At 45.1% G+C, this 24001-nt stretch overlaps 1 protein-coding gene across 1 annotated transcript; it reads right to left on the bottom strand.

The window, feature by feature from the left end:
- Nucleotides 1-21237: 21237 nt before the first annotated feature.
- Nucleotides 21238-23599, bottom strand: DEFB129 (defensin beta 129). Its single transcript, XM_024559241.4, has 2 exons — nt 23437-23599; nt 21238-21784 (listed from the first exon to the last, which is right to left on the bottom strand). Exons 1-2 carry the CDS (start codon nt 23492-23494, stop codon nt 21339-21341), a joined length of 504 nt encoding a protein of 167 aa, XP_024415009.1. The 5' UTR covers nt 23495-23599; the 3' UTR covers nt 21238-21338.
- Between the last annotated feature and the right edge of the window lie 402 nt (nt 23600-24001).

The following is a 24001-nucleotide window of genomic DNA, read 5'->3' as shown; positions in this document are numbered from 1 at the left end:
ATTCGGGTAGTTTTTGGTTTTTCACTATTTCAAACTGTGTTGTTAGGATTATGCTTGTACATATATTATTTTATATGGATTCTGCCTATTTCCTCAGAATATATTTATTCCCCATATTAGAATTTCCTAAGCCAAAGAACGTTTCTAAGTTTTTAAAAAGTGTAGCTAAACGTCTCCCAGAATTTACCCATTTAGCCCTAAATATGAGTGTTTGATGACAAAACTTGTTTCTCTTTGTGCCTTGTCAAACTCGGGCTTGCAAATCTTTTCACTTTCTGAAGATCTAATAGATAAAAATTGATTTCTTATTGTAGTTTTAATTTGCGTTTATTTCTTCACAAGTAAAACAGATTTTTTTTTACCCAGGTTCCTCTGGCCATTTTAGCGGTTACGTTGCTAGTTCACGTCACATTGTTTCTGCTGGAGGTTTCGTGGTTCTCTTGATACTCTATGTGAACTTGTTATGTTTTTAGGGAATCAGAACACGTCAGCATCTATGTCTCAGTTTGTCATTTGTTTTCTTAACTATGATACTTCAATTTTTCTGTTTCACTGTGAAGTTTATTTTAATAGCGTCTATGGAGGTATAATTGACGTACAGTAAACTGCACACGTTTGAAGGGTAAAGTCTGCTAAGGTTTTACTTACGTATATCTGTGCTAGGCCGTCACTGTAACAAGGCAGCACTTCCACCACCCTTCAGTGCGTCCTCCTGCCCTTCGCACGTAACTCCTCCCACTGCCATCTCTGCCCACCCCACCTATCCCTAGGCAACTGGCTGTCATTAGAGCTGACTTTGAATTTTCTAGAATTTTATATGAATGGAATCATACAGAATACACTGCTTTGGGTAATTGGTCATTAAAGAAATGCAAATTAATATCACAGTGAGTCACCAGGACACGCCTTTAGAATGGCTAACGTGAAAGAGACTGGTCATACCACATGTGGGGGAGGATGAGGAGCCGCTGGGATTTTCATATGCTGCTGGTGGGAATGTGCAGTGGTGCGACCGTCTTGGAAAACAGTTGGGTGTTTTCTTAAAAAGTTAAATATTTCCCTACCATGTGATACGATCACTCCACTCCTAGGTCTTTAACGAAGAGAAATGAAAACACAGGTCCGTACAAAGACTTGAATGTGAATGTTCAGACGCTTTGTTTTTAACAGCCCCCCCCCCCCACTGGAACAACCCAAATGTCTGCCACCAGATCCGCAGATGAAAAAGTTGTATATTTACACAATGGAATAGTATTTGTAAGTTGAAAGAGAGAACTCTTGATACACGCAAAAGTGTGAATATATTTTAAAATGGTATCTTCTGACACACAGCATTTGGTATTTTATGCTATATAACCACTTATTCTTACATGAGTTGTACCTTTATTGCCCTACTTACTGAGCACTTCCTTGTTCCCAAATTAAATGTTTAACTCTATAATCTTTTGGTATTTTATTTTTCCCCCTGTCATTTTTAAACCACCTGGAATTAATTTGGGTCTTGTAAGGAATTGGCGTTACATTTTTTTTGCTGTGGTCAGAATGTTCCCAGGATTGCTTTAAATCGTTTGGACCCGAGGGTTCTGGTTTATGCTTCTCAGGGTGGATCCGGTTCCTGTCACATCGATGTTATACAGAATTAATGGGCGTCAGACTGTATGATGAAATTTATGCATGATCCTGCTTTCCAACTAAATAAGAAAGTCCTGATTTTCATGAGTTTCATGGTGTCCCTTGAAGAGACAATTTTGCCATCATGGCAACCATAGTATAAACACTATTTTGAATAATGTCATTAGTATGTCTCATCATTCTACAAGCATTTCCATTTGTCCATAATTACACATGTCATTGATATATAATATTCCATCATTTAGAATGTTCTCATTTTCTTGCCATTTAAATGACGCTGCATTGAACCCCTTTGTGCCCCTAACTTTTTGTTTCTTTGGAATAACTTGTGTTGCATGGACTCCCAGAAGTACTGTTAACTGGGTTAGACAAACGGAAGTTCTGTTTCTTTGTACTTCTGTCTGCTCTGCCTTCCAACAGGGTCACGCTAATTCTGTACTGGGGGTGGGCACATGTGACCCCTGTACCCCCGTAGCCTGGCCCTCAGAGAGTATTACCAACGTTGGCTCTGAGTACAGGGCAGGGCAACAGTAGGTCTACAGTTGTTTGTATGGAAGATAATACAACAATTAACACATAATAGCACAAGAATACACTGTGCTTCACGTACTCCCAACGGTAAACGACTGTTGCCAGGATGAAATTGGTCGACAGCCCCCAGTTGCCAAACCTCCAAACCTATAGTAGCATTCACCCCAAAGCCGTGTTCTGCAGGAGCTGCTCCCAGCCAATGCCAGAACCCAGACGTCTCTGCCCCTTGGTGGGACTCCTCTGAAGGGTGCTGCTTGCTTTGGGCCTCCCCATTTCCAGTCTCATGGCTGAGACTCCCTTAGACCTGCAGTCTCCAGCTCCTTCTGTCCAGTCCTCCTTCTGTCCTCTCTCCTTGTCCAAGCGCCAGACCAGCCCTGCTGTCTGAAGGCCCTACTTGCCTACTCCTCCCTCTCACCTTTGTCTCTCACGGTGTTTCTCTTCAGTAAATCTTTTCAAGTCTAATTCTGTCTTGGCACGGCTCTTAGAGGACCCAAACTGACACATACCCCGTGGATGAAGCCACACGGCAGTAATTCCTGTAGGACAGATGCAAACTCCAAATTCTTTTTTAAGTAAATGACAAACTGATGGACAACACGGGAGCTTTAAAGTTGGTTATAAGTTGAAGCCCCAGGAGGCGAATGCCTCAACTTTTCCGGGAGGGGATAATTCTCTGCACGGTTGGAGATTGTAGTGGTTTTGGTGTTGTGTGCGTTCCTGGCTTCTTGTTTTGGCTTTTTGTGTTCTTTCTGCATGGGTGCTTGGATTTCTGGGCAGATGGGGGCAAGATGGGCTCTGGCATCAGCTGGTTCTTGACGCAACATTGTCTGTACCTGTCACACATGAACATCGATCTTTCAAGAGAGCCGCAGTTCAGCCTGCAGTGTCCCGGCAGCGTCCGCCCACAGCTTGTCCCGCCCCCACTGGCTGCAGGGAGAGGAAAAGACCAGAGAAGTCAAGTTAGAAGTGCCATGGGAACTGCCAAGGGGTCGGGGCGAGATGGGGGCATTTGGCTTTCTATTTTGAGATGTGTGCTTGAGATATCCAGCGAATGAGACTCGGGAAGGGCTGGGATGGGCTGTGAAGAGCAGACACAGTCTCCCTTGATGGACATCTTCTGGGAACTCTGAGGAGCTCTTTCTCTTCGCCAGTGTCTGCATTTTTGCAGCCCGTGAAGGCCTGTAATTTTGCTACGGTTGGTGCTGCAGAGTGTAGGGGTGAGAACGAAGGAGTGGGGAGAGCCAGGTCTTCATTGTCGGGGAGGCGCATGAACACAGAAAAGGAGGAATTGGGGCTACTCTTACTTGCCCCAGCCTCCCCTTTTATGTGTGTCTGCTTCATTTGTGTTCTTAGGGAATAAGAAAACTGTAAATAGCAGTCAACCCAGGGCAAAAAAAAGTGCCTCATCATTGCCCATTAAAGGGTGACTGATGACTGCTACCCACAGTTTATTTTTTATTTTTTTGCATTCAGACACTGCCTAGCACCAGAGACCATCTTCTGGTTAAATCTGGGGGCTTTATGTCAGCCGTGTCTGCCTTCGGCTCACAGCACTGGCGTCTTCTGACAATGCTCCCCCTCTGGCTGTCTTCCCCGCCATTGCCTGGCTCTCTGATTTCTTTCTCTCTTTGCTTCTTCATTCTCTCCTTGTCCCAGGGTTTGAGCTGAGCGCTGTGTTTGCTGTCCTCTGTGAACTTGCTGAGAGGTCTCATCACCCTGCCTGCCAGCCCTCTGTTGGGCATGGGGGGTGGGACCTCTCCCATCTGGGCTAATCTCAAAGGATGAAAATGGTGAAGAGAGATGCCTTCTCAGCATCTTAGAAACTTGGGTATAGGGAGAGCACATAAAGTGAGGAGAAATATTTTGGATCAGGTTGAGGCTGACCCTCATTTCAGAGCAGGAAAAAAGTTGGGAGAACTGGTTTTACTTTGTACAAGGTTGTACAGGGTGGCGGCTGGGTGTGGGGTATGAGACCCGTGGTGGATGTGGGGATCCCTACCTTAAGTTGGAACTCAGTGGGGCGAGCCCTACCTCCTTCTAGCCCAGCTTGTCTGTCACCAGAGCAACCGCATCTGCTAGTGTTCCTGATCCCCAGCTCTCTGTTCCCTCCCCCACCCGGTTTACCTGGAGTCCCCAGCAATCTGAGGGCTGCAAAGACCAGGAGCAGGAGCTTCATGGCTGCAGGAATGCTCGGAGAGCAGGTGGAGGTGATGGCGGCAGGGCCCTTTATAGGATCCACATGATGCCAGGGTATTGGCCGGGAACCAGAAGGAGTGGTCCCTGCCACTCACATCTGTCAGATTAGATCAGCGTGTCGGCCTGCCTGCAGCCTGGACTGATTTATTGGGCACCTGTGTTCTAGGCTGTTGTGAGGAAGAGAGGCAGAACAAAGAGGGTATCGGTTCATAGTGCCCCATCTTTAAAATTATGCTTTCCAGCCAGTGTTGGTGAGGATGTGGGGAAACTAGTGTCTTCTTGCCTTGTTGCTGGGAGTGTTAATTGGTAACCCTTTCAGAGAGCAATTTGACAATATACATCAGAAATCTTAAAAAGTACCTACCATTTGATTCAGAAACTGTATTCCTTGGACTCTTGTGTAATGGAAATTATTGAGCAAGTACGCAAAGAAGTTTATCTGAACAATGCTTGTAATAGCAGGAAGCCAAAAGCCAGCTAAATGATGGTAAACATAGATACAATAGGCTATAGACTATAATAGAACACTATGCATTCATTAAAAATGATCGGAATGGAAAAACGCCACAAGATCTACATCTAGTATGATTTCGTCTTTGAACAAGAAGCATCTTGTGCTTCTGGTCAAGATGGCAGAGTAGGTAAATGAGGTATTTTCATCCTTCCGCAACCACATCAAAACACGACTAAATTACACAACTACCATCGTTCTGACCCACCTGAAGTCTAGCTGAACACAAGTCCTAAACTAAGGATGTAAAGGAGAAGCCACATTGGGACTGGTAGAAGAGGGAGAATCTGGGCACGGCTGGTCCCACACCCACGTGTAGCTGTTAGGAGTCAGGATGGGTATCTCAGCTGCAGAGATCCCCCACTCCAAAGAGTGAGGGGTCCCACCTCCACACCAGGACCCCTAGCCCACATTCCAGTGCTGGGAAGAGAAGTCCCCATAACTCCTGGCAGTTAAAACCGGTGGGGATTGTGGCTGAGTGAGACCAGGGCTGCTGGAGTCTCAGGCCTTCCACTTAAAAGGCCTACATGTGGACTTACTTGGACTCACTTTCTCTGAGCTTCATCACTGGGGCAGCATCTCAAAAGGCACAGGGAACCTATGGAGAGGTACTGAATTGTCTGGCCTCACGGTGAGGGCTGGAGGGGCAGCTTTCTCCCAGGCAGAAGTGCTGGCGGAGGCCATCATTCCTTTACCGAGACCTCCCCACACAGAACCAGCAGGCGGGTGCCATACCTGAATCTCCAGCAACCTGGCTAACATCATTTGCTCCACCCTGGTGATTATTTAAGACCCCACCTCATCAAACTTGTAGGCCCACCCAAGCCTTTCCAGTGGCTTTTCCATATAAGTGGCCTGTCTTGTCTCAGGCTGCAGACTTTTCCTAAAGCTTCTCAAACAGGCAGCATCTGGTCTCTGCATACCCTATACCTCTTGCTCTGTGACCTCAGGCCCAGCATGAGCGGCAGCCAGCCTTGGTTTGCAGCTTGGCCTCTCTGGGGCAGTTCTAAGCCCAGCACAGGTATCAGCTGTCTTCAGATCACTCTATAGCTGGGTGGCCCCAGGTACAGCATAGGTGGTGGCTGACCTTGGTTGGCTTCTGGCTCCTGGGAGGCCCCAGAGCCAGCGCACCCAGTGGACAACTTCAGGCCACCCAACCCCCTCCATAAATGACACACTCAAGGGGCAGGCTCGGAGGGCACCAGAGCTCTATCTAACACATAGAAACAAACACAGGGAAGCAGCCAAAACGAGGAGACAAAGAAACATGACCCAAATGAAAAGAACAGGAGAAATCTCCATAAAAAGAACAAAACAAAATGGAGACAAGCAATCTACCAGATGGAGAGTTCAAAACACTGGATATACAGGGGCTTCATGAACTTAGGGGAGGGAGTAGATGAACTTAGGGAGAACTTCAACAAAGAGACAGAAAACATAAAAAGTGGAGCTAGAAAACAGAAAAAAGAGCCAGTCAGGAATGAAGAATACACTAACTGAAATGAAGAATACAGCAGTAGAGTAGATGAAGCAGTGTCATCCAACCAGTGATTTGGAAGATAAGGAAGCAGAAAGCAACCAATCAGAACAATCAAAAGAAAAGAAATAAAAAATGAGGATAGTTTAAAGATCCTCTGGGACAGTTTCAAGCATACCAACATTTCACATCATGGTGCTGCCAGAGGGTGAGAGAGAGAGCAAGGAATTAACAACCTATTTGATCCTGGCTGCTGTGGCTCAGTGGACTGAGTGCTGGCATGCAAACCAAAGGGTCGCCAGTTCGATTCCTAGTCAGGGCACATGCCTGGGTTGCAGGCCAGGCCCCCGGTAGGGGGTGCTCGAGGGGCAACCACACATTGATGTTTCTCTCCCTCTGTTTCTCCCTCCCTTCCCCTCTCTAAAAATAAATAAATAAAAATCTTTGAAAAGAAAAAAACCTATTTGAAAAAAGAATGGTGGAAAACTACTAACCTGGTGAAGAAAATAGACATACAATTCCAGGAAGTGGAGAGAATCTCAAAAAGATGAACCCAAAGACCTATACCAAGACACATCATAATTAAAATGACAAAGGTGAAAAAAAAAGCCAAGGGTTAAAGACAGAGAGAAACTTAAAAGCAGAAAAATGTAAGAGTCAGGTAAAGTAGACACAACTTTTTTATGTGATTCCTGCTTAAACGTTTCAATTTTCACAACTCTATCAACCATTACATTTTTACATTCTAATTGAAGCCTAAGTCAGGGCTTCCCCAATGGACTTTGGGACCACCGTTTGTGGGACTTCTGTATCAAGGAGCCCTGGAAACTCCTCTCTCCTCCACTTGGCCATTTTACCCACTCCTGTGCAAAACAAGAGGTGAAGTCAAGGGACCCTGTCTTCCCCTTTTTTAAATAGGAAAATTACTATTGTGATTGTCTTTTAGTTTTGAGGGTTTTGTATTATTTTTATTTTTTTATCCTTTTTAATTTTTCAATTACCGTTGACATATAACATTGTATTAGTTTCAGGTGTGCAGCATAGTGATTAGACATGTATACAACTTGTAAAGTGATCACCCCGATAAGTCTGGTACCCACCTGGCCCCATACATAGTTATGACAATATTGACTGTATTCCCTCTGCTGTACTTTACTTCCTGTGGCTGTTCTTATAACTGGCAATTTATGCTTCTTAATTCCTTCACCTTTTTCACCCATTCCCTCAACCCCCCTCCCATCTGGCAACCGTCAAAATGTTCTCTACATCTATGAGTTTGTTTTTGTTTGTTGATGTATTTTGTTTTTTGGATTCTGCATATAAGTGAAACATACGGTATTTGTCTTTCTATGACTGATTTATTTCACTGAGCAAGATACTTCCTAGGCCCATCCAAGCTGGTGCAGACGGCCAGAGCTCATTCTTTTTCATGACTGAGTAATATTCCATTGCGTGTGCACCACACCTTTACCCATTCGCTCATCAGTGGGCACTTAGGCTGCTTCCGTACCTTGGCTGTTGTAAATAATGCTCCAGTGAAAGTAGGGGTGCAGACCCTGCCCTCCTTGTTTTCAGTCTTTATGTTGACTAATCTGCCTAACCACTGCTCCAAGGGATTATGTGTCAGCTTTCTTATTGTAATCTCTGTCTTCCTGCTTTTTAAATTGCTTCAAACTTGGGTAAATAGGGCAGACTTGTTTGGGGGTCCTTTAATGTTGGAGAATCACCAGGGGATCCCTTTGTCCCACCCAGACTTTGGTAGGGCTGCCTGATACCCTTTGTTTGAACCCCACTTAATGCTTGTTTTATTTATCCCATTTCTTTACAACCATCTAAACTGATGAATAGGAAACTGATGATACTGGTACACAAAGTGAAATGACTCCCTTACATTAATACCCGGGTGTTTTTTTGCTCTTCCTCCACATAGACTGCCTTCTTGGTGACTAGAGGTACTTTCTGGTGTCCCTGCATAATTTCCCCCTTGGGAGTCAGTTCTCTGGCTAGTGGGGGAAGCTTGGACTCCCTGAAATCTGAGCTTGGGCCAGCATCAAGGTCTGAACCAACTTCTCTTTTACTTTTAGTTTAGTATTGCAGACAACAATAACTAAGGGATCAGATATTTTGCTTTTTTCTTATTAGTGTGCATTTCCGCATGCATCCAGTGGAAGCAACTTCCCGGGAACTGGAGTAATCTTTAAATTCCAGTGGTAACGTTTACCTTTAGTAACTGACTGCAGCACAGCTGCTGTTCCATCCCAGGGGGACCACGTGGCCTCCCAGGATTCAAAGGTTCCTCATTCCACGCCCTTTCATCCTTTCTCTTTCAAAACCATATGTTTTCATGAGCTAGGATCATTTGAGCAAATCCCAATTCTGATACTGGTTTGAATGTGTGTTTTTCTTTTTTTTTTTCCTGCTTTTTAAAGAATTTTATTTATTTTAGAGAGAGGGGAAGGAGAGGGGAAGGGAGGGAGAAAGAGAGGGAGAGAAACATTGATGTGCAATAGATACATTGATTGGTTGCTTCTCACATGCCCCCCAACTGGGGGCCTGGCCTGCAACCCAGGCATGTGCCCTGACTGGGAATTGAACTAGTGACCTTTTGGTTTGCTAGGCCGACGCTCAGTCCAGTGAGCCACATCAGCCAGGGCTAAATGTGTGCTTTTCAACACCGACAAGTATTCAACTCAATTCTGACACTGTCTATTTGGAGGTGCATCAGATCCCGCAGTTTGAGAGCTCAGTCCTAAAGACTGCCCCTCCACCCTCCATCAGACACCAATCCCAAGTCCAGGCTGTCTGTCACCAGTGCTTCTGGCCAACTGGCTGTATGGCTATGTGAGTGCCTCAGAGGTCTCCACACCCCTCCTCTGGTTCCGCTAGAGTGGCTCACAGAACTCAGAGAGACACTTATTATATAGGGATATAACTCAGGAGCAGCCAGAGCAAAGAGATCCATAGGGCAAGGTGTGGGGGGAAAGGGCGTGGAGTTTCCATGCCCTCTCCAGGCATGCCCCCCTCTCTCCGAGTCTCTAAGTGTTCACCACCCGAAAGCTCTCTGTTTCCAATTTTCTCAGTTCAGGAGGCTGGCGATCCAGGACCAAGGTGCCAGCGCGGTCGGCCTCTGTTTAGAGTTCTCTTCTTGGCTTGTACGGAGACGCCTTCTCACCGTGTCCTTATGTGGCCTTACTCAGAGTACATGCGTGGAGAGGGAGCAAGCGCTCTGGTGACTTTTTTCTGAGGACACTAATGCTATCAGATTGGGGACCTGTACTTATGACCTCATTTACCCTTAATTACTTCATAAGAGGTCTCATTTCCAAATGCACTCACATAGGAATTTTTTTGGAGACATAAATACTTAGTCCATGACACCCAATAAGACCTATTTCAGTTTGTCTTATCTCTTAAACTTCCTTTCATTTAGAGTATTTATAAAGCATTTCTTTGTCTTTTACAACATTGTAATCTTTTTGGATTAATATTTTCCTGCCTATTTTGCTTTAATAGGATGCTCCTCATTTGTTTTTGTCTGATGTTTCCTTGTGATTAGATTGAGCCTGTGCCTTTTCAGTCAGCATTTGGCACAGGCGGTACTGTATCCTTCTCAGAGTCACATCTGGAGGGGTATGCCGTCTGTCTGTCCCTCCTAGGCGCTGTTAATCTTGGCCAGCTGGCGAAGGTGTTGTCCCGTTTTCCCACTGTGATGTCGATCTCTTGCAACTACTAAGCGGTCAGCGTGGACGTGCTGTAAGACTGAGCAAATCTCTGCTCACAGTCAAAAGTTCACCCTGGATTTGGCAACCGTTGGAGATTCTTGCCGGATGCAGTCTCTACCCCGGGGGTGGCAAAACCAACCTACTTTTGGACGCTCGGTCTTTATAACTTATGACCAGACTTTGATTTCTTTAGACTTCTTCACTCTCAGGCGAACACGAAAAGTTCATTGTTTTTTGAAGCTGTGTTTCATGAAGAAACACATTTAAAGTTCCACGTAAGAGTTCCAGTGATTGTGTCTCTAAGCAGAGAGCAGTAAAGCCACCATCAGCCGCGGGCGCCAGGCGCTGTCTGGCTTTCTCGCACTGGTATCTTCAGTATGTGCCTCAGAAAAATGAGTAAAAGCCCAAATTTCGGTGGCCTCCAGGGTTGCCCACAAACTATGGAAGGAAAATCTTAATGTATGAGTGCGAAGGGTAAACTGTCTCGGTATTTTTATGAATAAAACCTAACACTTCATTTCCTTTTTTTACTGGCCACTCCCTGTCAATGAAAAATTCTAGGCATTTTGCGTATGGACCACTGCTAGAATACGCCTTTTCTTCCGGTGCCTTATTTTCAGATCTAAGTCCAAGGGTGTTTCAATTATTCTCTTCATTTTCTTGGGCTCAACCATTGCTATGACTTGTTGAGATTTCTGATTGTCTTCGTGCATATTTACTGTTCTCTCCATGACATCATCAAATTTTATAATCATGCATATTCTTGCTTCTTCCAAACATTAATAAAAAGTGAAATATATATGCATGTAGGTACATATATATGTAGCATTCATATATTGAGATTCCCAAAGAGTATTTTGTAGAATTTAAAACTGAGAAATTAAAAAAAATATTAATTGGGTAAGAATAACAACGAATTAAAATAATTGAGAAAGTACAGTGTGTACCAGCCATTTCTTAGAACATACGCAGGGCATGGGTGACGGTTCATCTACAAATTCAGGACAATACCAATGTGACCCTATATGCAGCCATTAAAAAGCAATTAAATGCTTGTTGCAGAAATATTAGAATTTGAATTTAAGCAGGAAATGGAATTTCTCATTTAAAGAAGAAACATCTCAAGAAAGATTAAAATTGTCTAGAACTAAAAACAAAATGAGGCCCATTCCATGGGTAAGATTAATAATATAATTTTAGTGAAAATGACTGTTTTCCAAAACAAAGACAATTTAGTGAGAATAGTGGCAGTTTACATTTTCTTCAATGGTTTAAACACCTGGCTAAATAAAAGACATCTGGATTCTCGTACCCACTTCTGCAGCTTCTGCATTATAATTGGTTGTGACATCACGTGCCGTGCAGCCCCCAGAGAACGCCCTGGGAGAGGGTGACCGTGAAAACAGCAAATAATGTCTTAGTGTTCTTATAAAAGTAGTTTTGATTTCATGGACTCCCTTGAAATAAAAAAACCCGAGAAATTTCAAAACGAGACTTAGAGAATTAAGAAATAAAACAGCTGACATGGAAATGAAATAACCATGTGTTTTCAGAGAGAGAGGAAGGGGGAGAGAGGGAGAAACATTGATCTGTTGCTGCACTTATTCATGCGTTCATTCATTGGTTGGTTCTCGTATGTGCAGGTTCGACCAGGGATCGAACCCGCAACTTTGGCATATCAGGATGAGGTTCTAACCAACTGAACTACCTGGCCAGGGCTAGACTTAGAGAGTAGATTTTATTTATTTATTTGTTTATTTATTTATTTATTCTTTAGAGAGGGGAAGGAAGGGAGAAAGAGAGGGAGAGAAACATCGATCCGTTGCCTTTCACACATACGCCAACTGGGGACTGGCCAGTAACCAGGCATGTACTTTGACTGGGAATTGAACCGGCGACCTTTTGCTTTGCAGGATGATGCCCAACCCACTGAGCCACACCAGTCAGGGCAAGACTTAGAGAATTTTTGATTCATAAAGCAGAGAGGTTTGTCTTGAAAAGCATAACAGACTTGTGTTTTGGACCATGATGTCAATGCTGGTCAGATCCATGCAAGGTCCACCAAGTTTTAAAGATACTGTACAAACAAAAAACATCAACTAGGAGTAAAGCAGACTTGAGACAGATCGAAATTAAAAGATTCCTCTGGGACTTCAACATCCTACAGGCAGGAAGTAAGACAAGCAGCTGGCCATTCCTTATATCTCACATTTCTGGTATCTTAGATCAGAGCAGAAGTGAAAAAGCTGAGCAGGGAACCCCTCCCGGGGCACAGACATGCTTACTGATCAAAGAGCACTCCCCGTGCGCAGGGAATGGGGAGCCATGTGCCTGACTGGACTTAAGAATTGTTTTGGACCAGGGACTCTTACGTATGTCTCCTGTGGTCCCCCTCCCCCTTTTAAACAGGACTGTTAATTGTAGCTACTCCATCCCTGCTCTCCGTTGTACTGTGGGTGAGATGTGTGTGTGTGGGGAGGGAGATAACTGTTCGGGTGGTGGGTGGCTTGGGCTGTGGAAGAATTCACAAAAAAGAAAGTGTAGAGAATAAAGTTTTTATTCACTCTCCAAAAAGGAGAGGGTCAGCTGTGGAGAGATACACCAGCATTGAGGGGTGGGGGCTTTGAGCTCCTGTTGGATTATAATTGGATTAGAAAAGGGCGGGGTGGGGTGGGGGGGTTGCTGTCGTGTGGGCCCGGGGCTGTTGCAGGCTGCAGTTTGTTCTGATGTTATCTTCTGCCTGTGGCTGTGGGGAGTGGTTAGTTCTCTTCTGGCTTTCCAGTAATTTCCAGTCCTGGGGACATAAACTGAGAGGGTCAAATGGCAGTCATGTTTAACAAGGTCACAGGCCTGCAGGGCAAATGGTGCCCCGGCAGCAAAGGGGGCTGACTTCACCCTTTCAGTAACCTACTTTTTTAGTTTCTGGTCTCTGGGTCTAGAGGGTCAAGTTGAAGGAGTTTCATCTGTATTTGGACCTAGTTTAGAGTTGGGGGTCTTGGCAGGGAGTGAGTACACGAGTATTTTGTATGCGGAAAGGATGTGAATTATTGGGGGCTAGAGGGGAGACTGTAGGCCACTACATGGATGGCCTCCACCCAACGTGTCTCCCAAGGCTCCCCTCCCATGTTGTCACTCCCGAGTTGAGAGCAAGTCCCGACCCTGATGCCACCGACTGCCACAATCTTAACTGAGACGTCGCAGATTCTCTTTCCTTTCCTTTTTTTAAATCCTCACCTGAGGATATGTATACTGATTTTTAGAGAGAAAGGAAGGGAGGGAGGGAAGAGAAGAAGAGAGAGAGAGAGAAACATTGATATGAAAAATATTGATCGATTGCCTCCCGTTTGCACTGGGGATCCAAGCTGCCACCTTTTGGTCTACAGGATGATGCTCCAACTAACTGAGCCGCCTGGCTAAGGCTGTATAGTAGATGTTTAAAAAAATAAATGCTTCTTGATTTGCTGTATATACTTAGGCCAATTTTCAGAGACTTTAAATGGTAGTTTTTAATTCTCTCCTCCTATAGATGTCCATTTAAAAATTTCCCTTAAAAATAGGTGGATCTAATGTTTTAGTTTCTGTCTCCCCTCCCCTCCTCACTCTCTCCTCAATGTGGAGAATTCCAGGTTACTTAAGGTCACTGAAGTCGGGAACAAGACAGCAGCGAAGCCAGAGGCAAGAACTTCGTGCCCGAAGAACAGGGACATGCCTGCAGAGAGTGCAGTGGGGTGGCCGGGACAGAGCTACCTGTGTCGCTTGCCTGGAACGCTAACCTTTATTAGACTTGAAATGAGATCAAAGTTGGGCAGCGAGCCAGTGATAAAGAAGAAATCTCCGCCACCGGGCAAACAGATTGGGTCAGAGCGTCTAATTGGCTACGGCATAAACTTACCGAGTTCTCCCAGGCCACCGGCACGTCTAGCACCCACTCTTTGAAAATAAGCTTTCCAGCTACTGCTGGCAAGGGCGAGGCACACCAGGGACCCCCGTGTACTGTTTCTGTGATTTTAATGTGTTGGTACAATGTATTTTGGAGAGCGGTTTGGCAATATATAGTCAAAGCCTAAAACAAAATGGAACAAACAAAAAACCACTGTTGTTGCCCTTTGACCAGAATGAACACACGTGGAATAAACAGTAAGCTCACCAGGCGATGAGTACCACGGCCCCTCCCTAGCATTGCCCGTAACAAGGACTCGAAAATCTTAGTGTGCGTCAATGGAGAACTTGCTAATTTGTCGTAGGTAACACATTGGAATTTCATGCATCTTTCAATGATGATATCTGAGGATTCATGACATAAAAAGCCATCAATGATCTATTAAGTGTGAAAGAAAAATTATGAGAAAGTGTGCCTTGTATGATCTAGTCTTTGTTACACATGTATGTACATGTATAAAATATTTTTAAAATCTGGCAGGACATATACCAAAAATTTTAAGGGTCTATCTTTGGGAAAGATTATTTGTGATTTTTATTTTACCTTTTGTAATTTTATGTTTCATCTGAATGTTAGAAAATGACTATGTGTAACTTCATAATCAAAAAATCGATTTAGCTATCATATAGGGAACACATCTTATTTGAAAGTTTTGAGATGATTATATGCACGCAGAAATATTTGCTTTCTTTTCCTGATCAACACAAAAGATTGACTGAGTTCAAATCAGATTTACAGGAATCAGACTTTTCCTATATTAAGCTTTTAGTCATAATTTCAAGGATACAAGTAATTGTGAAGCACAGGTGAAATGCGCAGAAGTCTCGGTGTCCACACCACGTCCTAGGTCCTTCCTTGCCTCATAAGAATGAGCTGTGGGTTGGATTTAATGTTAATTCTCTAAGTGATGTCTAAGTGATACACGCAAGCACATCAGTTACAGCCGCGGGACGACTGTGAGAAACAGCTCCCTCTTACTCTCTGAAAATTACTTAGCGTGATAAACGCATGGCGTTCTTCAAAGAACCGCGCCCTGGAAATCCACGGCTTCCAGGTTCGTTTACCAGAAACATTCCAGAGGGAGCAGATGCGTTCTTCTAGATAAAGGCTATGATGCCAGCAGACACTCAGTGAGTTCATCAGGAAGTCTGCCTGAGCATACTTACAAAGGAGATCTGCGGGAGTCCTTTGTTCTTTTCCTTCAGGAGCAGCCCTGGTACGGAGGGAGGATTGAGTGTAGGCACTGTCGTTAACCCTTTCTTTCCCATTTCTTAAAATGAAAGCATCGAGGGGTGTTGCCACTGAATGTATGACTTAGGAAAAGAGTGTGTGTTTCTTATTTTTTTAATATTTTCACTGTCACGGCTCCTATTCTGGACTCTAATTCTCTCTCTCCGAGATTCCTTTTGCAATGTGATGGTCAGAAGTAAAGGCAATAATCCGAGTGTGAGCTAACCAGGTGACTTACATCTGGCAGTCGCAGGGGCTGTTGGAGCCCTTCGGGATGGGCGTACCCCCTCCTCCTAGTGTTGGGTCACAAGCAGGTGCAATAATCAAGTCTTCTAGAGCTTCTTCCAAGCCATTACTAAAAGTATGAGATGAGGTCATCCACACAGACGACCTTATTTTATAACTGGCACTGGGCGCATGCTCCAAAGCTGTTGTCACTGGGGGTGAAGGTCGCATGGCAGCTACGGGGCTCGGATGTTAGACAGACATGGGTTCAAGTCCTGGTTCTACTACTCATCTGTGACCTTCAGCAGTTCAACTTAAATTGCGGTTGTGTTACTTATATAATGTGTGTGGGGTTGTTGTAGGGACTAAATGAGATAATACATTCAGAGCCTTCAGTACCGTGACCTGGCACTTAAAAAAATGCTCTGTCACTCTTAAATTTTTGCATTATTAACATTGCTTTCCTACAGATCTTCCTCCAGGTTGCCATTCTTTCTTTAATACCCTTTAGTATTGTCATGGATCACTTATTAATTCACTGAGTTGCTTTTGAATTGAACTTTTATTTACTATCTTGTTCATCAGGGGCAAGTGTTAATTCTCAGGTTCTCTGAGAGTCAGAATGCACCGGTGATAAGCCTTGGCCACGTGAAATCCAGAGTTGGAAGAGGTTCTTTGTCCTAGATGCATAGAATCTCTAGAGCCAAGGTCGTTTTCCCGTTAGCGTCAAATGGTACTTCCGCTATTTGTTAGTTTCTGGGATTGCGCTCAAACACTGAAATCTGAGATGGAGGACAGAGGGCAGGAAGCGAAGTGAGTCCTGTTTCCGTCTTTGCCCAGACTCACTGGAGAGGAAGCAGCAGCCAACAGTCTCAGTTACCCCGTAGTTCCTGAGTTTGTTTTCACCTAGTCACTGGTTGGCTTCCCCGTCAGGGCGCGTGCCGGGGTTGTGGGCCAGGTCCTCGGCTGGGGGCGCATGAGAGGCAGCGGATGGATGTTTCTCTCCCTCTCTTCCTCCCTCTCTTCCTCTCTCTAAAAATCAATAAATAAATTCTTAAAAAAAAAAGAAAGTTCCCTATATCCCTACATTTTCCCTAACATGTACCACTATGCAGGTTTCTTTTTAAAACAATTTTTATTGAATTTACTGGGGTGACATTGGTTAATAAAATTATATAGGTGTCAGGTGTATAGAAATGGTGACTTTTCTGCTTTGGCTGCCAGCCCAGCCTGGCATAGGCAGGCACCCGTGACAGAGGGGATGAGGGAAGTGGTGTGAAGCAAATGGGGGTGGTCAGTTCGGGAGGCTCAGATGCACTCCATCGAAGGACCAACAACAAACAAGGAACTGGCAGTGAAAGGGAGAGAACAGCTTCTTCCATGGGACAGAAATTCATGCCCAAGTGAACAAAGGTTCAGAGACCCGGCATGGAAGGAAATGTTACGTGCTGCCCACGTGCGTTATTTCATAACAGCCCATGTGCGTGTGGGTCTGCGGTGAACCGAAAACATGGGACCAATTAAAGGGACACTCTGTTTTACATCATAATAATTTACTTTTAATTTAATGTTCTTTGCCGTTAGAATGTAATCCCTGTGGGAGCAAGACCTTATTTGTCTTGTTCACTTCAGAGCCCCAAGAATTTAGCTTTAGCATGCGCCTCATACTTACTAGGTCCTCATTAAGTCGTCATCCAATGAACGAAAGAAAGCCCAGAAACCTGTAGTATGAACACAGCCCTGTCCTTATTTAGGATGTGGGTGGAAAAAGAACCGTTTCTGTTGAGTATAACTGTGGGCCACAGAGTGTTCCGGGTGTCTAATATGTTACATCATTTAGTACCTTCTGCGTTTATTCAAGGCGAGGAATGTTCTTGCCATTTTGCAGGTGAGGAATTGGAGGCCATGGGGATTCAAGTTTCTTTTCTTTTTTTGGGGGGTGGGACTCAAGTTTCTTAACAGAGGTCCTACCATGAGTAAGTGGCAGAAATAAAACTCACGCCATGTCAATCTGACTGCAAGGGTTGTGTGTTTGAGACGCTGGCACCGTGGCCTGAGGAATGGTGTCAAGGCCACGGCCAGGGCAATAACATTGAGGCTGTCACCAGCGGATTGCAAATCAGGAATTCTTTCTCATGAAGAAAGCGGACTGAAGACCACAGGGATACTCATCCAGCTAAAGAAATGACTTTCCAAGCCGAAGGGTGAGGTCTGCAGAGGAAGCATGGACTGATGGGAGCCCCAGAGGCTTGTGTGTGACGTGGCGTTCCCACAGACCTTTTTTAGGCCAGGGGGAGCTTGACGTAGAATTTGAAGTATTCCCAGTCTCATTGGCACAAAACAATGAGACTGTGTTGTGTGTTACAAGGCGATCCTATATGTTCGTTCACTCGTTCATTCTTTCACTCGCTACATTTGTTGATACCTACTAATGTGCTAGGCTGTGTTCTGGGCACGGAAAAGCACCTGCCCCCACCCCCACCCCCACCCGGGGAGCTGACAGTCTCATGGATCCACAGGAATATGCCACACAGAGCTCTTAACTGATTTAATTAATCTCCATTGTCCTGACTCCACAAACTTCTAATTATATTTGGGCTTTCCAGATAGGCCTGGCTGCACAGAGAGAATTTGTGAATTATTTAGGATTGGAATATTTTGGTCGGAGGTGTATTTACTTCTCCTGAGGTTGCTTAGTGTGAGCAATGGAATCACTCTTAGTGTGAGGTCAGCAAGACTGGAAGGAGACTTTGAGAAATTTATCAAGGAAATGGTTTCTCAAAATGGTCCCTGCCAGGTCGGGAGTCCTGGGAAAAAACAGGACGTTTCTCTTCTGCGTCCCGGCTGCTGAGAGCAAATGTAATTCTTGTGCGAGCGATTGATAGGTGGACTCGGTCCAAAGAGCTGAAGCTTTAGCTCTACTACTCACTGGCTTTGTGATCTTAGGTGAATCCCTTCAAGCCTCCGTTTCATCACCTGTCAATTGAGATAGGGCTCCCCTCATGCTAGGGCTGTTTAAGGATTAGGTAAGATGGTCCGTGTGAATGATTTGTCACAGTGCTGGCTTGTAGTAAGGGTCCAATGGCAGTGAACTTTGACATGAAAGCTTTTGTAAACGGGATGACCAGTTGCAGCTGCCCCCGCAGCAGTGGCAGCTGCTGTGACCCCCAGTCCACTCCCAAACTCCTGGCATTGTCACTTGCAAAGTGTGTGCCCATGATTCCTTTTTCTTTTCCCCCCAAAACACCAATTTTTGGTATTTATTAGTAAATTGAAACCCAGCCTGTGTGCAAAACTTCAGATGATTTGACAACAGTGAAATAATCATTCCATGCTTGTTTCCTTCCGCTACTCACTGCGTGGGTTTTATTCTCATAGTTAACAACAAAGAGTCAACTCTGACCACTACTTCAGATAAACTGATTTCTTGGGTTTGAGTATGAAAATCCCACTGAGGTTGCTCAGCTTCACCCAGGGCCAGTGACCGACACACCCAGAAGGAAGGTGGAGGCTCAGGGTGTCTTAGGAATCATCTGTTGTTCTTTCGTCTTTTCACCCAGAGGTCAGAGAAAAGGAGGAAAAGGGTGTCATCTCTTTTATGGCCTGTTTTAGTCTGCTAGGGCTGCTGTAGCAAAGTATCACAGACGAGGGGTTAAACAACAGAAATGTACTTTCTCACAGTTCTGGGGGCTGGAAGTTTAGATCAAGGCGTCGGCAGGTCGGGTTGCTGCCGGAGCCGCCTGCCTTGGCCGTCTTGTCTCTGTGACCTCGTGTGGTCTCTCCTCTGTGCATGTGCATGCCCATGCCTCTTCCTCTCTTACAAGGAAACCGGTAATATTGGATCAGGGCCCACCCATTCACCTCATTTAACTGTAATTGCTTCTTTAAAGGCCTTACCTCCAAATAACCTACATTGATGGTTAGGGCTTCAGTATGTAGATGGTTTTGAGGGACGCAGTTCAGCCCCTAACACGGCCCTTGGCTCATTGAGTGTGTTGTCAAAGAAAGCAGACGACCCCTGTCTTCACAGGAACGGGTCAGGCTGCAAGAGTCAAGTCCATGGCTCTCTGAGTAGATGAGTAGAGACCAGGGAAACCAGCATGGTGCTGTTTCTTGCTCAGATTTTTACCTACTCGCTCAGTTGGGTACAGGCTGGAGCCTGGACCAGCCATGCCAGCTGCGGTGTGGCTCCCTTGTCGTCCAGGACCCTCCTACTCCATTTATTCCGAGCCTCGGCCTTTGACAGGTGGCTTTTACTTTATTAAAATTAACATTTTTCCTGGACATTATCTTCCGCTCTCAACTTTTAATCTATCGTTTTATTTAGGGCCCTTTTCTCCATCATCTTAGGTTATTTACAGGCCAACTTAATTTATATGTACTCATACAAGTGGGGACCCCCCCAAAAAACCAGAATTAGCTTCTGGAGGGCGGGACCCTTGTAATACATGCTTTCTTTGCTAAGTGAGTGTTCTAGGAACCCATCTGTATCAATGTACCAGCTGGCGTTGTTGTGAGAGGCTGCATCCGGCTCCAGTGAATTTGTTTTGAAGACTTTGCATGCATTTGGCCATTTCATGATGGGTGATTTACAAGTGCACCTGCCCACACTGTGCTGAGTGTTCAGCAGTTTTTGACCAAAAACGGCTTGACCCCCATGCCCCACCCTCCCTATTCATCCAATCTGGCCCCAGAGACTTTTTTTTTGTTTCTGCCCCTAACCCCAGCTCCCCCCCCCCCAAAAAAAAAACAAATCCTTAAAGGGAAATGCTTTGCCAATGTGGAAGAGGTGAAACAAAAAATGGCAGAAGTGCTAAAAGGCATCAAAATGGACGAGTTCAAAAACTGTTTTGAGCAGTAGAAAAAAACATCTTGATTGGTGTGTTGCATCAAATGGAGAGTACTTGGAAGGTGACTGAAGTTTAAACATGTAAGAAAAAATACACAATTGTTTATAAATAAATTATGGGTTTTTCTTTGGGTTCCATCTCATAGTTCTCAAACTTTATAGTTTTTATGTGGCAATTCATGTTCATAAATAATATTTTTAAAGTAGTTCTGAACTGGAAATCGGGCCATTGTAAGTAATGTGAATAGTAGAGAGAAGTTCTCCTAATAAGGTAGGGTTCTCCCCAAGTGCGCATTTCTTCCCCAGCCCGGTCCCCTTTTCTCCCCTGCCATCCGAGCGGCAACATCACCGTGCTGTGTGGGATTAACCTGATACCTGTCAGAAAGCGGGAAGATTCAGCTTCATACATAGTTTAAATAATAATAATAATAATAATAATAACAATAAATGAAAACACCATATGAGAACTATAAGTCTTTGTTACAAAGGCAGATTCAGCCCTGGCTGGTGTGGCTCAGTGGACTGAGTGCCAGTCTGCAAACCGAAGGTTTGCTGGTTCGATTCCTGGTCAGGGCACATGCCTGGGTTGTGGGCTGGGTCCCTGGTTGGGGGCATACCTGTGAGGGGCAGCTGATCATTGTTTCTTTTCCTCTGTCTCCCTGTTTCTCCCTCCCTTCCCCTTTCTCTAAGAATAAAAAAAAATCTTAGAAATAAAAAGGCAGATTCAGTGCTGCAGTCACCAGTCCTGGCATTTTCTCCGGGGCACGTAAACTAAAATTCTACTCCTCTGCAGCCTTGTCTGCCCTGTGAAGCTCCTGCGAGAATGGTAACGTTACATAAACTTAGCACCTTAGCACTTAGTAGGTACTTCAGCAGTATCTATTTGAATGGCGCATGACAACGGAAACAGTTCTATGTCTTATTTAATAGAAAGCAAAGATAGAGAGGAACTGGGTGTTTTAAGGGAAAGACCCGCATCCCCGCCCATCTGTTTCCTCCAGCTCCATTCGCGGTGTTGGCAGTGTCTAGGGTGGTGGTGACGGTTGGGGGGAGTCAGTGGCTGACCCTCTGCTCTTTTTGGCGTTGCTCTTGGTAGAAGCAGCAGGGCGTGCAATCCTTCCTGAGACCGTGGGATTGGTGCTGGCAGAGTTCCCAGCGCTGGCACTTGAGATGGGGATGGCGTTGAGACGATGACTGGCAGAAGGGCTTTTGACTTGGGGGGAGAGAGAGAAACTACGGTATTTTGTCTGGACCGCAGCCCTAGAAAGCCTGGTAGTGTTCAGCGGTCTGCGGGAGTCTTCTTTAAGGGCATGGAGCAGCTCGTTGTGCAGGTAGGTATTTATCAGTCGAACCGTTTTTAGTCCAACGCAACATTTTTTCTTCTTGCATTTCTGCATCTCTCTTTCACCCACAGTGCAGTGGTCTTTGCATCGCCCTAAACCCACTAAACATCTTTTCCAGCCGAAGACTTCTGCACAACGAAAAGAGAAAACCACTGGGTTAAGGTTAATAACTAGATATGATCTGAAAGCTGCTGGAGGGAGAGGAATAGAGGAAGAAGGAGTCTGTTAACGCTAAGTCTTCAGTACAGTGTGTAGGGATGCTGATGGAGGCCCACTGCAGACCAAGAGAGACCGATGAAACCCTCAGTAAATCTCTCTAGTTTCCCTTCATTGACTTACTTAAAAAATCTAGGGCACGTAGAGGAAAGAAGAAAAGGGAACCCAATGATTTGCTTCTGGATAGGATTTTCGACCTCCAACTTAGCATCTTAGACACTTAGAGGGAGGTGTCTCTCCATGATCCTAGGAGAAGAGTAAAACCTACCAAGAAGAGTAAAATCTGCCTTCAAACTAATCCGAGAAAGGATTTCAAAAGAAATCCACAGGACTTTCGGGAGTGCTGACATCTCGCCAGACCCAGTGGTTCTGACCTTGCCCTTCTTGGGAATGGCTTCCCCCGTGGCTCCGGGGGCATGGTGTCGTGTCATTTCCAGCCTCCCTGGACACTCTGTCCTTTGGAGGTATTTTCATGTGCATAGCCTTAACCTCATCGCTATCAGTGTAATCCCCGCATTGCTATCTATCGCTCTCAATTCTCTGCTCAGTTTGTACCTCATCTTCATCTGCTAGGTGATTGTTTTCCATCCCAGTGTCTCACCTTTCTTTTTTCTGAATCAAGAAAGTTTTTTCCACTCCTCTTAACAATTCAGCTGATAATGTTCACATACATTTCAACATTGGTCCTCATCCAAAGACAAACAAGGAAAACTCTTGTATTTCCAACAGCCACACTGATGAACCCCGTCACACTCACATGGAATCTGAGGCTCAGCGTGGCTAAGAGACTTTACCCAAGGTGACAGTCACGCTTGCGTATGTTGCTCCCCTTCTCGTAGGGTCCCAAGACACAAACATCAGAAGCATCTTTGACTCTTTCCCTTCCCTGACCCCTTGCCAGTTTCTCCGAATATCTGGATGATTCTTGCTTTTGGAAACAAGTCTCACCGCTTCCCTTTTCTGGAAACAGTGGCCGATCCTCTGGCGCAGCCCTTTGCCACGGTGTATTCCTAGATGCCCTTATGGGTAACTCGTGTGTTTCTAAGACAAAAAGTGCTGAGAGAAGGGATAAAACTCTGTGAAACTCTGAGAAGAGTTGAGATGGAGAACATAGACCTGTTCTCTGTTCGCTGGATCCTTAAAGGAGATTTTTTTTTTTTTTTTTTTAGTATAGGATAAGGACTTCTCCTTGCTACTGACAGGAACCTTTGCTTTAAGAGGTGGTTTAAATTAGAAATAGAGCCAAAAATGAGCAAGACTTAGGCTCATTCCCAGATGAGAGCTCTGTAGAGGGTAAGAAGGCAGCTTTGTATGTTGGAGAGTTTCTGAGTACACAAAAACACCCCGATTTTGCTGGAGCTAGCTCCCGGCGTGTCCCCATCAGACACAGTCTGGGTTTAGGGCCCATGGGGAGGCGTGGGGGACGGCGCATGGCTGGTACGATAGGTAAACCCTTCCTTTGGGCAACTCATCTTTCAGCATCTCTTGGGGTTCCCCTCGTCATGGACAACCAAGTCCCTGCTTACTCACACCGACCCCTCTAAAACCCAGGATTCCACATTACCTGTGTTCACCTGGTACTGTAGCATGAGGCTGGCAAAGACAGGAAGAAGGAGCTTCATGGCTGGGTACCAGAGAAGAAGACTTGGATCTGGGTTGACGGTCTTGAGCTCCAGCCTTTATGGGCCTCTTCATGGCCTTAGGCCACGAGCAGTGAAGTGCATCCAGAGCGCACAGAGGCTGTGTTTTCTCTGGTTCCGTTTGAGAACGACCTTTCCTGAACGCTGTATGCAACACATTTCCTGCTCTTGATCCTGGGGGAATACAAGACAGAAGATATGAACGAAGTGCAGGCCTTTTGTACCGCTCCTTCTTAAAGTTTGAGCAGAGAGAGAACAATGAATTAGCTTCCTTATCATCAGCTAATTCTGCCTGAGGCACGCAGCGTGTGAGAAGCAGAAGGGCAGAAGTTGCTATCACCCTGGAGACCCTGTCTGTTTTTCGTACTGATGTCTTCAGAGTCCAGCAAGGCTACCAAATCAACATAAGAACTCAGTACGTATTGGTTAAATGAGCTTGTAGGAAGCATCTCTTAGGATAACTTTAACTCACAACATTTTTTGAGATAT

Source organism: Desmodus rotundus, chromosome 6 (assembly GCF_022682495.2).
Source record: "Desmodus rotundus isolate HL8 chromosome 6, HLdesRot8A.1, whole genome shotgun sequence".
Taxonomy (NCBI): Eukaryota; Metazoa; Chordata; class Mammalia; order Chiroptera; family Phyllostomidae; genus Desmodus; species Desmodus rotundus.
This window is presented reverse-complemented; position numbering and strand designations above follow the sequence as displayed.